The sequence below is a fragment of the Octodon degus genome, unplaced genomic scaffold (assembly GCF_000260255.1).
Source record: "Octodon degus isolate 3935 unplaced genomic scaffold, OctDeg1.0 scaffold00279, whole genome shotgun sequence".
Taxonomy (NCBI): Eukaryota; Metazoa; Chordata; class Mammalia; order Rodentia; family Octodontidae; genus Octodon; species Octodon degus.
The window spans coordinates 1,604,408-1,619,946 of NW_004524855.1; the positions used below are offsets into that span (position 1 = coordinate 1,604,408).

The 15,539-nt window shown below is 58.4% G+C and overlaps 1 protein-coding gene across 1 annotated transcript in view; it reads right to left on the reverse strand.

The window, feature by feature from the left end:
* Cd6 (CD6 molecule) overlaps positions 1-7,558 on the reverse strand; it is a 23,350-nt gene extending 15,792 nt beyond the window's left edge. Inside the window, exon 1 of the mRNA XM_023707030.1 lies at positions 7,416-7,558. Coding sequence (XP_023562798.1) covers positions 7,416-7,506 — 91 coding nt within the window. The 5' untranslated portion in view covers positions 7,507-7,558. The remainder of the gene's footprint in view (positions 1-7,415) is intronic.
* Positions 7,559-15,539: the final 7,981 nt, after the last annotated feature.

Below are 15,539 nucleotides of genomic sequence, written 5' to 3' on the forward strand. Positions count from 1 at the left end.
CCAGCAACGCCCGTCCTGGGCATGGGACCGCTGGTCCCACAGGCGCGGCTCCTGTGCTCCCCTCCCTCCAGCCCCGTACATCCAGGTCCCAAAGGCAGCTGGGTAGCTCTGCCAGCTCTCTGGCATGCAGGGCTAATGTGTGCTCTTGGCAACTGGCTGGCAGCAGCCATGGCCACAGCGACTGGTGCTGAGGGTTTAGGTCCAGGAAGTGACGTGGGTCCCTAGAAGGGGTCTCTGAATGCCCACTGAGCACCCCGGCAACCCCAGCCCAGCTCATGCTCTCATCGGTCCGGCTACACGGTCACCTCAGTTTCTCCGCTGGGGTTGGGTGTGCTTCCCAGCTCCCCACTGCCTCCCCATGCTGATTGCGTGTTAGCAAAACACTTCCCACATTAGCAAAATGCCTGGCTCTGTGCGGCGGACAGCGGAAGGCACCGACCAGGCGGCCCTGGATCTGGAGGGCAGATGCGGCCAGTGTGAGCCTGCGTCCCTGCACTCTGGGAGAGAGAGGTTGCCGTCCCCACCCGGCCTGGTCCTGAGACCTGGCCTGGCTATGTGAGATCGGGGCATGGCCGCAGGGTCTCCAAGCTCTGTGCTGTGGAGTGGTTCTGAGCGGCATCAGCTAGAGATGGCGGTGCTGACGGAAGATTTGGGGCTTTAAGTACATTTACTTAGGTTTCAGCTGTTCCCTTGCCAGGCCTCTTCCAATGGAGTCGAAGACATCGAGTCCCAGTGGCCCACACACATCCAGTCGACAGCAGCCAGCTCCTGCGAGCTGTGTCTCGGAAGCAGCCTGCATGGCCACCCCCAAAGGGGTGGGTATAGAAACACATCTACCCAGCGGAGCACTGCTCTGCCGTGAAGCATGCACTCGAGTCGTCCTAAGCTGTGTTTGGTCTTAGCCTGGGTCCGTCTTCAGCACCTGAGGCCCCTGAGAACGGGGAGTGCTTGGTGGCTGCAAAGCTACCCACAGAGTCACAGAGACTTAGCTGCAGAGCGTGCAGCAACAGCAGGGCAGAACTGGCCAAGGCGGCTGAACCAGCCAGACTCGAAATCTGAGGCAGGGCAGATGGCCTCATCCCTGCCGGCCTTCAGTATTCTGAGACAGTGAAGAGAGCCGAGTTGATAACAGTAGACCTAGAAGGGTTCGACAGGGCCGCAGCATCCCCATCAGCCCACTGTCATTTGGGCAAGGCTAATGTCACAGCAGCAGGCAGGGGTGTGAGGGCAGCCAAGACATTTATGCACCCTCAGACACTCAGCTCAGCAAGCAAGGAGAGGACGGGAGAAACTCCGCAGGTGACGCCTCAGCCTGGGGCAGGTGATGTCCCGCCGGCAAAAGCGGCACCGTGCACCTTCTGTGGGCTGAGCAGGAGGATGCACTTTGGGAGAATACCAGAAGCAGCAGGCCCTCCCTCTAACAGGGAGCCATTGCCCACACTCAGCGAGGGGCTTTCCACAGAGCCACCATCCTGCCCTTGTCACGATCAAGGTCACCATGGAGAGAGCCACCTGAGGAGTTATCCTGGGCTCAGGAGGAACACAGAGATGGAGAATCATGTGCAGCACACGGGGCAGATTCCTCTGGGTTGTGGGTGCAATGGGTAGACAAATCCTAAAGAAATCAACAGGCTGCCCCTGAGCATGTCATCAGCGCTTTGTGCCCATGTGAGACTGCTCTGTGGTTAGGTAAAAAACACACTGAGGTGGTGAGGAGGAAGGGACCTTATTCCCAGCTTCCCCAAGATGTTCAGGAAAAGACTGACAGAAACAGATGCTTAGAGAAACATCTAAATGGAGCATCAGGATTGTGGGAAGGAAACTGCACGGGAATACGAAAGCCCGCACCGCCTGGGCAGAAAACAGCAGGGCACTGCAGGGCCACATTGCGCCACATGGGTCCTGGTGAGAGGGGGCTTTGTGGCTCTTACCTCAGCGCCACCTCGGGGCAAGCACCTGGAGAGAGGATCCACCACACCTGCATTCCCAGGATCACGTGTGCGGCACCCCCATGCCACCCCTGCAATGTTGGGGGGCCCCACCCTGCAGTGCCAGACTCTGCAAGGCTGTGAGCGGGAAGGAGCCCGGGCTGGGTGGGGTGGGGGCAGCCTGGAGCCAGGCTGCAGCGTGGCGAGGCATGCAGCATGCTGCTGGCTGGATGGTGTGTGCTCTCTGTCGCCTGGGCCAGCCTTGCTAAGCCTCAGCTCCTCCTCTGTAATATGGGGCGTTGTGTGCCCAAACGCATTCACAGTGCAAGCCATGTCTGTGAATACTTCACCCTGCATCGGTCACAGCTGGCAGCCTGAGCCCTGCGCTTGGCTGGGGCAGTTAGAAGCATTGTCCAAACCCACATCGACACTCAGGACGCGGGCTGCCTCTCCCCTGCGCGGCACAGACCCAAGGGGCAGAGCTGGGACAGAGCGCCCGGCTGCCCAACCCACACCTGTCCTTCAGGCTGTGATGCTGGGGGGTCTCCCTCAGAGCCCAGGCTCTGCAGTGGAGTCCTTAGCGTTCAGCTTGACCGTTTCGCTGGGCCTGCTCTATGCACTACAATCCCAGCACACTGGGAGGCTGAGGCAGGAGGACTGCAAGTTCAAGCCCAACTTGGGCAATTTCACAACTTAGTAAGGTGGTCTCAAAATAAAAAAATTAAAAGGAGGTCTGGCGAGATAGCTTAGTGGACTAAGTGCCTGCTTAGGCAAGCACGGGGGCTGGGGTTCGATCCCCAGGACCACATGCCATGCCAGCCCTGTGCCTGGGTGCACTGAGTCGGTGGCTGAATCCAGCCTGGTGGTGCATACCTGTAACCCCGGTGCTGAGGAGGCTGAAAACAGGGGGATCACTACAAGTTCAAGGTGTGTAGTGGGACCCTACACAAAAGAATAAACAAATAAATAAGGACTGGGCTGCAGCTTGGTGTGAAAGCCTCGGGTTCAAGCCCCAGTACCACAAAAAAGAAAAAAGACTATTTTTTCAGGAAGACATTAGGTCTAGAGAAAAGAAGGAACTTACTGAGTTTGCCATTGGTGAGGACCAGAGCTGACTAAGCATCCACACCCTTCAGGTGTGACCCCAGCTTCATGGTTGCCAGGGGCAGCAGGGCTCCTGGGACCCCCAGTCTGAGGCCCTCACTGCCACAACAGCCCCAAGCCTGGGCAGGCAACTCCCCCGGGCTCAGTCCGAGGGGGCCTGCTGCCAGCCATGGTTCTTTCTTTTCTTTTTAGCCAGGGTCTCCCTGTGCAATTCGGGCTGGCCCTGGACTCTATGTGCTCAGGCTGGCCTGGATCTCGGGGCAGTCCTGCCTCAGGCTCCCGAGTGCTGGGATTCCAGGTGCGCTCCGCCACACCCAGCACGGCACAGGCCTCTCTCTGGGTGCTTGGAGCAGAGCTGTCCTGGGCCAGGCCTGAGGGCTTCTGATGCCTGTGTCCCTCCCCAGGCCATTGCAAGCCATCCGGCTGCAGCCAGGGCTGACGCTGGCTTTGCTGTGCTTATTTTCCCAGCTCCTGTTCTGAAGTCCCTGGTGGCCACTGGCTTCTTCCTTGACCAGCGAGAACTGGTCCCTGAGCTTCAAAATACAACCACCAGGACCAAGTGAATTCCTGAATTCCTCAGCTTTCCTATCAGGAAATGAGGCCGGTGTGGCCATTAATGAAGACCTCGCTAAGCACATGCCATAAGCCCAGTGACTCCAGAGGGAGGCTGAGGCAGGAGGACCACAAGTTTGAGAACAGCCCAGGTGACATAGGGGGATCCTGTTTCAAAACTAAAAAGCGCTGGATGGAGCTCATTGGCAGGGTGCCCCAGTTTCCATCCCCAGTGCCAGAAAAAGAAAACGAAACAAAAGGAAAGGCTGAAGGAGAGACCATGAGCTGCAGGGGCCTCTCGGGGGCCACCTCAGTCTTGCTGAAGGTGCTGCCTCTTCAGTGCCACCCTGGGACAGCCGCTGCTCTGGCGGCCATGCACTGTCCCCATCTGTCTCTGACCTGGAGCCCGGTGGCCACCGAAGCCAGAAGCCAGGCCTGCATGGCTACGTGACTATGAACTGTGACCTCGAATGGCAGAATGCAATGGGAGTCAGACTAGGAAGGCCCGTGTGTAATCCATCAGGCAGGACGTCCCCAGTGAGGGACAGCGGCACAGGACCAGGCTGGGGACCGGCCCAGGTAGAGGAAGGGATGCAGCGTGTCACAGGAGGACCATATCTTGCACTCTGGCAAACGAGCTGAGTCAGCTTGGACCACGGCCTCCACCATGGGAAACCATTGCACGCTCAGGATGACCATGTCCCCAGTGGCAGCGGCACAGGGACTTTCTCCTGAGTAAGGGCCTTTCTCCCCGAAAGCACTGAGGCGACAGACAGAAGCCCCAGCGTCCCCGCGTCTGCAGGGAACACGAGCCAGGCCAAGCCCTGCGTGTTCATGCCCCGGCCCCGTCTGGCAGACGTTTCAGGGGAGGCGGCAGTGAGATTCTCTCAGTGATGCACGGTGGCCAGCCTCAGAGCAGATCACAAGCAAAAAATGTGGCGGAGCCAAGGGCGACCATCAGATGGCTAGAAAAGGAAGAGCGCCTAAGGGTCACTTGGCACACAATGGTTCTCTAGATCTGAAAGTGCCCTCTGACTCCTTGAGGTTCTGCGTGCTGTTCTGAGACACAGTGGCATTTCCAGGGCCAGGCTGGAGCTCAGGGCCAGCGCCCGCCTACCGCGTACAGCACCCGGGCTGCTGCACCGCCAACAGGGAGCTCAGACCATCAGACATGGCGACACCAACAGACACCGCCTGTGCGTCTTCAGCTTCGAGCAGTCACATTGAAAACCAAAAGAAGCAGTAAGCTCAATTATGATAGCAAAATGCACCTACCTCTCTTACCCAAATAGCCTCGCTTCAGCCTCTGAACTCCTGCACAGCTCATGAGCGAGATCTTCACAACCTGGTGTCTGTTTTATGTTTTATAGGTCTTGACATGAACTACTACATTCCAAATGCTACCGAGTCCCAGGGCATCAATGAGCCGCAAGAGTAAGGGGCGCTTGCTCTTTACGGACGTACCCTCTATCTATCCTGATTGGTTCAAATGTTAATCTGAGTCACTGTTCAATTACTGGGCTTGGCTGGTTATAGTGGCTCAGGCCTGCACAGTGCTGGGTACCGGGGAGGCTGAGGCAGGCAGGTTGGGACAACACAGAGTTCCGGTCTCAGCAAGAAAATGAAGGATGGGGACGTCGCTCTCAGGAGCAGAGCACCTGCCCCGTCTTGGAGACGTTTTGGAGCGGGCAGTAGTGAGATTTACTCTATGGCATGGAGTGGTTGGCTTCAGAGCACTTCAAGCGAAAAATGTAGAGGAATTGACAGCGACCAAAAAAATCACTAGAAAATTAAGATGCTGAAACTGAACTGAAAGCAAAAGCACTGGGTTCATAAATATAAAGCAGCTTGCACGTAGAATTCACAAGTCAGTGGAACAACAGGTTCTTTAAACTTTTGATTACAGAAAGGAAATTGGTGTCTTTCGGGAGTGGGGACAGAAGCCGTGGCCCTCAGGCCCTCGCAGCTGGGCAAGCCCTGGACGCTGCTGCGCCAAGTCACCACACGCCACCTTTCTAGCACTCAGAAGCAGCCTTCTCAGCTGCTTCCCAGCCACAGGCAGCAGCAGCACCAGGGAGGCAAAGGCCCAGAAAAGACAAGAGGCTCAGGGGTGTGGTGGCTCAGGGCAGAGTGCCCCTGGGCCTCCCGCCCAGGGCAAACAGCCCGGCCCCTCTGCCCTTCAGCCCCAGGTAGCCGACCAGGAAACTGAGGCACAGAGTTGGAGCACGCATGCCCCCGGTTCTGGGAGTGGCAGCTGCAAATGTCAGGGCCCTGTCACCTGTGACATGAAGGGGCCACCACAGGCTGGGCTGGAGTCCAGGCTGCCTGAGGCCCAGGGCGGGACCCCTGTGGGGGTGTGGGGAGGGGAGCAGGTGTGAAGAGCCACACTCTGCGGGCAAGGAGCACAGGCTGCTCCAGACCTACCTCCCCTCTGCCTGCAAAGCCCTCCCTGACAGCCACACTTCTCAGGGACCCCTGACCTCTCCCTTGGTGACCCCTGACCTCTTCCTCTGCGACCCTTATGCCATTAATTCAGGGACAGGCCTTCTCCACTCAAACCACTTCCAGCCCTCTTCCAAAGTCCAGAAGAAAATCCCACCCTGGGGCCTGCTGTCTGGGACGCCTCCAAGTCTCCCCGCAGGTTGCTGGCAGCGGCTCCAGGCCTTCAGCCGGCATGCGACCTCGGGCAGAAAGGAGCGGCCTTGGGTCCAGCTGTCCCTCCCCTCACCCTTCTCTCTCCCTTTCTCAGTGGCCAGCGACAGCAGTAATGGAAAGTCTCATTTCCAGATGCAGCTCTTATTAACAAGAAGCAAGTCAGTGGACATCAGCACAAAACCACACAGGAGATGGGTGCGGGGTGTGCGGGGCAGGGCCGAGGGGTAGGACACACCACGGCGGGGGTGGGGGCTCTGTGGCATGCCACCCTGGGCCCTGGGATGCCCAGCCCCTGGTTCCACCTGGCCTTCTTCCTGTGGGGGCCCCAGATAGAGGCAGACAGGAGCTGGAATGGGTGCTCCCCATCACCTCTCAGCCCTGGCAGAAGCAGCTGAGCTCAGAAAATTGTGGGGCCAGCAGCCAGGGGCCCTAGTGGCCCTGCACAGCCCTGCTCTGGTGCAAGCTTAGGGCCTAGAGCTCCCAGATAGAGGCTGCTGCTGGCTCTACACCTGCCTGGCCCTGTGCTGGTGACCCCATCCAGGCCCAGAACCCCATTTCACCCCAGGAGGAAAGCCCACAAAAGGCTGGGCCAGGCTTATGGGTCAGCTCTGGCTGCTTGGCCAGTGCCCTGCAAGGCCCAGCAAGGGTCCCGGAGCACCATCCTGGTGCCTGAGCCCTGGTCACAGGTGCAAGGGTGTCAGTGCCTGGGGACGGTGCCCAGGAAGCTCAAGGGGCCTCCTGTGTTCTGTGTCCCAAATCACCCAGCGGGCCGTGCCCTGGGCACAGTGAAAGCTGTCAGGAACCTGGGTCCCCCGTGAGCTCAGCTTTGATCTTGTCACAGCCCCGCTCGTCTGGAAGGAGGTTCCTTCCTGCCAGTTGTCCAGAAATGGGGGGCAGGCATCTGCATACCCAAGGGTGGGGACCATGCCTCACCGGCCAGCCCCAGGACCCACTGTGCAGCAGAACACGCTGCCCTGTTGTCCTTATCCCACATGGCCTCTCCGGGGACAGGCACATTGCCTGGGCCCTTCGGAGGGCCCCGTGTCCTACCGTTACACCCAGGATTCCTGGAGCCCAGCAGGGTCCTGGCCAAAAAGCTCAGCAGAGGTGACCCAAAATGTCCCATAGCCCCAGGACCTGGTCCTCCAGCTTGGTGGCAGGAGGGGAGGAGGGTACCTGAAAGGGTTGCTGTCAGCCGGGTAACGAGGCCGAGGAAGAGCCACAGGGTGGTCGTCATCTCCAGAGCCCTCCAAGGCTGGCTGGCCATGTGCCGTGGGCCACCTGCTCCTGTCCGGGGCTCTCTGCCACAGGCTCCCACAGGCAGGCAACCAAGCCCAGCCCACCAGCACCTCACCCTCTACGTGCTGCTTGTGGTTTGGTCTCCAGGAAGCCGGCACTGTTGAGGGGTGCAGGGGGAGCCCCAGCTGCTATGTCACCGCCCGCCCACCCTGAGAGCCAAGTCTCTTGCACTTCATAGCACTGCACCCCCTCCAGGGCTTTTGGGGAGGAGAGGCCAGCAAGGTACACACAACCTGTGGGTACAGATGTCGACCACTGCCCGACCGAGGAGCGCGGGCCGCCTCTCAGTCTGCTTGTGCATTGCCCGGCTCTCCTGGGGACACGGCCTGAGTCCTGCGCAAGTCCCCGGGACCCCTGTGGGTGGAGAGCAGCAGGGTGCCCTGCAGGAGCTGCTACGGAGTTGGATTTCTGGGCCGAAAGAGGAGGCGAGGGCCGCCTGGGAGGCGCTGAGTGACCCCATGGAAGCGGCTGAATTTGCTTCTGCCGTCCGGGAGTGCACACAGCGACCCGCCACCCAGCGCAGGTGGACTCAGCTGTCTAAGCAGCCCTATAGTGCACGCCACGGGCGCCCGTCCTGGCCTGCCCAGGGCTCCCCAGGGGTCCCCTCGCCTGTCCCCTCTAAACTCCACACCCTTGCTCCTCTTCCCTCCCTGCAGACCCAGCCCGGACACAGGAGTCAGGTTTGGGAGTGGAGGGGAGCCACACCGGGCCCAGCTGGGGCTGCCCCCTGGTGGACAGTAGCGGGGGTGTGGGCCAGGGCGGGGGCCTTGTGCAGGGGCCCAGAGGCACAGCCGGCTCCGGTGCTTTGGGGGCTGGGGTGTGTGGGGGAGGAAGTGGACAGCACTGGCCTCCAGCTCGCTCTGTCCTTTGGCCATGTGGCGAGCACCTCGGTCACATGCCCTGCTGGCCACCACCAGTCCCAGCCCTGGAGCAGCCGTCTGGACAACCCCCCCCTTTTGTCCCAGCAGCAAAAACCCAATAAATACAATATTTTTACATTATTATTATTCTTACTATTACTATTACTATTACTATTATTTTTGTGCTGGGGACCGAACTCAGGACCTCACACTTCCCAGGCAGGTGCCTATGCTGCTGAGCTGTCTCCCCAGCCCAAACAGCATTCTTAATAATGCATGCTGCTGGGTGGAGTGATGCATGCCTGTGAGCTCAGCACTCAGGAGGCTGAGGCAGGAGGACTGCCATGAGTTTGAGGCCAGCATGGGCTACAAAGTGAGTCAAAGGCATCCTGAACTACGTAGCAAGCCCCTGTCTCAGAAAAACAAAAACAAACAAAAATTAATAAATTAATTAATTAAATTAAAAATCATAATGGGAATGGTAAGAAAGCAAAGTCATCAGAGGTCAAGAAGACCAGCTGGAGGTACAGGTGACCCTGAGGCACCTCCCCAGCCTGGGGCCAGGGACTCACAGGCTGGAGTCAGGAGGGCCAACTCCATACGGGCCAGCTTGCCTGGCACCAGCCAGCCTGGCACAGGGGCCTGAGGCGCAGGGTACATGGGTGGGGAAGGGGACACTACAGTGTCCTCGCAGCAATGCCCCTCAAGTCCCTGGACAGCAGCACCGGGAATGTGGCAGGAGGCAGATGAGGAGGCGGGGGCAGGCCCGGGCTCACAGGACAGGCTCATTTCAGGACCTGAGAGGGCCACCCTGGCCCTGAGACTGGACTGCTCACTCTCTACAGGCTGTCGGGTCTTTTGGGGGTCTTGGGCATAGCAAAGGGAGCTATGGGAACAAATGGCAACAAGGGGACTTTCGGGGGAGAGTCCAGCACAAAGATGTTGTGGCTGTCTGCCTGGACCAGGCTAAAAAATGCCCAAGGAGCCCCATGTGTACGACCACAGGTCTGCAGCGGGTGACCAAGCTCAGCCACGGGGAGAGGGGCATAACGTGGGGGAAAGTGTACTGTGGGGGAGAGGCATAACTCGGGCCCTGCCCGCACCGTGAGGACGGTGGTCGGTTCCTCCCCAAGCGGGAGAAGCCTTTCAGGGTACCTTGGACTCGGGCCCCACACTTGCCGCTGGAAGCTGCAAGGGACAGCAGCCCACTTGAGGAGAGTAATCACACAACACAGGACACGGGCACTGTGCACACTGGTGCCACCCACAGTGACAGGACACCGGCCTCATTAGAACTGTGGCACATACAAGGTATGATGTCTGCGAGGCTCGGAGAAATAAAAGTTGAACTGAAGGTGATGCTAAGGAACGAGAGACTTAAAAATGACCAAGGAGAGTTGGAGAAGAAAGGCCGGTAGTAACTGTCTGGCTGAGAAACGCACTCTGTGAAGTAGGCTCTCAGGCGGTGGGGCACATGCCTGCTTCCCAGCCGCTGGCTGGCCGGCCGACCAGAGTCCGAGTCCGCCTGGGTAACTCAGAGACCTAGGGCGAGCTGGCCTCACGGTAAACGAAACACGGAACGGATAGGGATGCGGCTCAGGGAAGTGAGAGAGAGCGCGTGAGAGAGAGCGGGGCTGCATAGGCTCAGCTGGAGTTCTAGAAGGGAAAGGGAATCTCCAGAATTAGTGGAGGACAGAACCTGCAGCCCCTGGGAGCTCCCCAACTCTGGCACAACAGAGAAAGAACCCCGCCCTATGGGATTACGGTGGCAGAGCCCAGGTCACTGGTGGAGATGGATGATTCCCCGTGCCAGCTTTGACACTTCAGACAGCCGCGCAGCACCTCTGGGCCTAGGCGAAGATGACCACTGGCCTGCAGAGCCCTTGAGGACAGGGCCGAGAAGACCTCGGGTGACGGAGGACACCCCGCAGCCCACTGTGGAAACCTAATCTCCACACTCCCTTGTTGTGGCCTTCGGGGGTGGGACCTCGGAAGGTCCTTAGGGCCCCTGGAGGTCATGAGGGTGAGGCCCCGGGATGGCGGCAGCAGCAGCGTCCTCAGCAGAGGAAGAGAGGCCCTAACGAACATGCTCTCTGGCTGTAACCACGTGATACTCTGTCCATCGTGTGTCGCAGCAAGATCCCAGCTCCTCAGCATTGCGCCTGTGTGCCTCCAGAGCTGGGGGGGGGGGAGAGAGAGAGAGAGAGAGAGAGATTGGTGTCTCCAAGATTCTCATGTGTGTGGAAAGTGACCAGGTCACGGGCGCTGTGCTCAGCAGAGTGAGCTCAGGGCTGACTCTGCTGTAGGCGGGGCCTGGAGGGGTGGTCTCTGGGGGTGACCGGAGGGAGGCTCCAGTCCCCAGCCCCTCCCTTCCCTCCCAGCTTCCTGCTGCCACGGGCCAAGCACCTTCTCCTCCCCCAGCTGCTTGGCCTCACCACTTCTAGCTTGGAGCCCTGGGCAGGCCCCGAAAGCGGTAGCTGGGCTAGCCCTCCTTTAAACTGTGGGTCCTGGTTACCAAGTACCAGCCACAGGAAAGTAACTGAGATACAGCATCTATCGGATGAAGGCAAATACCATTTCACATAAAAATTAAGCGAATTTACAACAAATGGACCCTCAAGGAATCCTGGAGAACAGTCTCGAAGGACAAGAGCAATTATCTCAGAAAGCCTGAGACTCAAGTCGGAAAGCTGCCATTGCAAAGGTAGATTAAACAAGCGCCAACTGCATTTAGGCGATTGATTATATTAACATCTAATGGATGGAGTTAAAAAAAAAAAAAAAACATAAAACTGAAGAAGCAGAAAATCTCATTGCACAAGTTAGTAAGAACTAGTCAGGATTAGAAAGCTGTGGTATTTGGTCAGAGGCAAAAATGTTGCTAAGTTTTGTTTTGCTAAATTACATGTGGGAGGGGCTGGAGAGATGGCTCAGTAGAATAAGCGTTTGCTTGGCAAGGGTAAGAGTCTGAGTTCAACCCCTAGTTCCACCACAAAAAAAATTTTTTTTAAATTAAATTGAGTGTGAAACCCACAGAACAATAAAATGTAATGGGGAGGGGACCTGCTATTGATGCAGAAGGCAGGACAGGAAAAGAAAGGCGAAAAAGAAGAACCCTGAGATGGGCAGGCTTGGCAGAAGGGAGGGTGCCAGGCAGGGGCAGGCCGGGGGCTGGCCAGTGACCCCCACGGCTACATCTCTGGGGTCTCTGGGTCTACAGCCTTGAAGCGAAGGGCCCAGCGGGGTGCCCAACCAATGAGCTCATACTTATTTGTAACTCTTGCAGGCAGGACCTTCACTCTCAGTTCCCAAAGTCTCCAGCACCCCAGAAGGCCGGGCATCTGTATCACTCTCCCGACCTTGGCCTGACAAAGGACAGAGGAGCGTTCTTGGGAAAAGCTGGGCCCTTCTTCAATCCAGAGGGAGAGATGCCCCAGCTGCACAGGGCGGACCACCGCTGCTCACCCAGCACCCTCCCCCACGCTGCCCACGACGTGGAATGTGCCCTGGCTTCCTGGGCAGGCTGTGCTCTCAGGGCCTCTGCAGAGGGCACTCGGAGGCGGGTCTGCCCACTGGGAGAGCGCGCCACCAGGTTCTGGGGTCAGAGCTCTCCTCTCAGGCCCTTCAGCCGCTGAGGGAGGAGGGCGCACTGTCCGAGCTTGAAGGCGCTGGCCAGCTGGGCATGGTGGGCTTCATATGCTCCACTGAACTCCAAGGTCGACTCCAACCGCCACCCAGTGAGGGCAGAGACTGTAGCAGCTTCGTTCACTGCTCTGACTAACACCTTGGGCAGTGGCAGCTCATGGTCAGCTGGGTTTCTCTCTTTCTTTTCTTTCCCTCCCTCCCTCCCTCCCTCCCTTCCTTCTTCTTTGTTGGGTAGACTTTTCATGGTATAAAAGATTGAACTCAGAGTCTTCACATACAACTGCATCCCCATCCTTTCTATTTTTCTTAAAGACCGAATCTTGCTAAGTAGCTGCGTTGTCCAGGCTTGAACAGCATTTGTGATAGTGGGCTGCTCCAGCTGGACTTGAATTGTGGTCCCCCTGCCTGAATCTGCCACCATGGAGGGACCACGGGCAGGCGTCTCCACCCCCAGCAAGGCACAGCCATCTCTTGAACCTCCCTTATAGGACTGCCACTCCACAGGGTCGTTTCTTCTTGATGTCACCATAAAATCTCCACAGCGAATGTTGTGCGTCTCCCCCACTTTTCAGAAATGCAAGAGGTTAAGCGAGCTCTTAAGAGGTCAAGACAGGCCTCTCTCTCCGGTGGCCCAAGCCACAGTCCATGCCTTTGACAAGGGTGCACCCACCACATCTCAGGCATGGCACCAGCCACTGAAGCGTGGACGTGAAGAGTACACAGCTCACGTCCTCCAAGTGCAGTCCACGGGACAAACAGGCAAGCAAGCAGGCAGTATGACATGAGTCACCATGAGAGGCGACAGAGCTAACACCTGCGGGGGAGAAAACAGGGAGACTTCTTGGAGGAGGGGACACCTGGGTCACATTTTGAAGGACCAATATTGATGAGCCCTGGGGAGCTCTGGGCTCGGAGCAGCATGTGCTAAGCTGCAGATGAGAGAGACTCGGAGCTGAGGTCCCGGGGCAGAGCCGGGCAGGGGCACAGAGAGGCTGAGGAGGAGACGAGGCTTGGGCTGGCACAGGGGCACTGGTGCCAGCAGGCCCCCGGTGAGGAACAAGGAGCTGGGACTCGACCCCAGACCAGGAGGAGCTTTGCAGGGATTTGAGACAGTGGCCTCAGCCTTGAGCCCGAACTGAAACTGGAAGTCCCAGTAGTGAGTGAAGAAAGTGGGACAGAACAGGCCCAAGGAGGACAGGTGCTGAGCAATGTCATGGAACGTGGGGACAGTGGCAGCTCATGGTCACTGAAATAGGGCTGGCAGGACAGCCTAGCTGTTTTCTGCAAGACAGTCACAATGGACACTGAATAAAACAGCTAGGCCTGGTGCCAGAGCTTGGATCTTGAATATCCTACGAACAGTTGCACACGGAAAGCTTGGTCCCACCTGTGCTCCCACTGGGAGGTGGTGTGGCCTTTAGGAGGCCCAGCCTAGGAGGAGGAAGTAAGGATACCGGGGGTGGCACTGTGACCCGTCCCGTCCCATCCCTGTCTCCAGGCTGCTGTGAGGCAAGCGCGCTGCCCGCCGTGCGCTCTCACCGCCACAGCCTGCCTCACTACAGGCCTGAGGCGATGGAGCCCAGAGACCACAGACTGAGCCCTCCAAGACCACAAGCAAGATGAACCTCCCCTGCTTAAGAGTTAGTTTAGGGCCGGGGAGATGGCTCAGTGGAATAAGCGCTTCCCTGGCAAGCACAAGGGCCTGAGTTCAATCCCTGGTTCCGCCAAAAAAAGAGTTGGTTTATCTCAGGTGTCCTGTCACAGTGACAGGAAGCTAACACCCTGGTCCACGGGTGGCAAGGGAATGATCTGCTGTCTCCCAGGAGTAGGGCTGAATCTCTGTCCTCTGCAGATGGGCCCTGGGGACGTCCTGCTCATTCATCTGATGCCATGAGCTCAGAAAAGCATGGACTCTGGTCCACTCAATACAGACCCCAGCTGTCTCGGTGATCCCAGGAATGGGGTGAGACAGCAGCCCCCAACCTCATCCTCCCACAATGCGCCTCACTGAGGGCATTGCATCCCAGCCGTGTGACCAGCAGAACCAGGGTGCTGTGCAGACGACAGCGAGCTCCAGGGGGTGTGCGGTCCTGGTGCACTTGCTACGCCATAGGGCAGGTGGGGACGGACCACACCAGAGAGGGGCAAGAGGCAGCACCCGGCAGAAGACCCAGCAGCCCAGCAAGCCCGGTGCTTTCCACCCCTTCCTTCTGCCCTGTCCTCCAGCCCTGTGGGCAGGGCACTTTTATCCAAGTGACTTCAGAGTTTGGCTTGCACTGTCCCCAGCCAGGACCCCTGCAGGCGGGGAAGCAGGCAGGCCCAATTTAAGGAGAGGCCCCGTTGCCCACACGTTGCGGGCCTGGCAGAAGCCCTGCCCATCGCAGGGCCCACAGCCCACTGTCCTTGCCAGGTCATCACATGGCTGAGCAAGGAATCTGCTGCCCCTGGGCCCACGTGACCTGCGGGCAGTGTGGCACATGGCTCAGTGGTGGCCCTCGACTGCTGCGCCTGGAGTCTGGAGTCAGTCCTAGGCTTTAAGGTCTGGTTTTCCAAGCACTGGAGCAGTCATGCTGGGTCCCAGCTGGGGCCTGAGAGGCTCACTTTTGAACTTCCCAAATCCTGATAACTGTCACCTGTGAGGCAGGGTGGTGCCAGGAGGAACTGGGAGGCTGGAGAAGCCAGGTCCACTGGCAGCCCCAGGGGTCCCTCTACAGCGCATCATTCCTGTCTGTCACACTCGGTGGCAGCCACGGTCAGATGTGCAGGTGAAAAGGCGCCTTCCCGCCAGCCTCCAGCCAGAGCCAGCGCAGGCCACGTGACTGTGTCACGCCACTCAGTGGGTGGTGGCCGTGCAGCTCCTGCGGAGCAGCCCTGGCACAGCCAGACCTGGTGCAACTTATGGTAGCCAAAAATCTGAATTTTCACGTAGAGAATTTTAAGGAGACAAATCACTGTTTAACATTTAAAAATAGCAGAAGCAAAAAATAAACATGTGACACTGCGGAGCTCACCTCTACCTGCCCCAGCCACGCAGGTGTGTGGGCTTCGGCTGCTGCTGTGGCTCTGGGCTCTCGGCCTCCCACCCCACCCCATGCTGTTCATGTTGCCATGCATGCCCTGGGACAGTCACACCGACTTTCAGAATGCCTCTGCCCCTGTGTGCAAGATGCAAATCACCACTGCTCCAGCAGGTGCTAGGTCCCCAGAGAGCCACCTTGCTGGGGCCCGAAGCCATGTGAGGAGGAGACACTGCCCTGCGCTTCTGCCTGCTGCTGTCCTTGGGGTCTGTTCTGTGGCCATGGCGCTGCTCGGAGCCCTTCCCTTCAGCTGGCACCTGCCAGAGAGCACAACAGTCAGGCAGCAGGCCGGCTCCCTTGGTGGCATGTGTCACTTCTGCCAGCCCTATGACCTTGTCAAGAGAGATCTCACGTGGCCTGCAGTGTCACCAGCACCTCACGGCTGCCATTGAAACTTCTTACAAAGTCATGACAGAGCC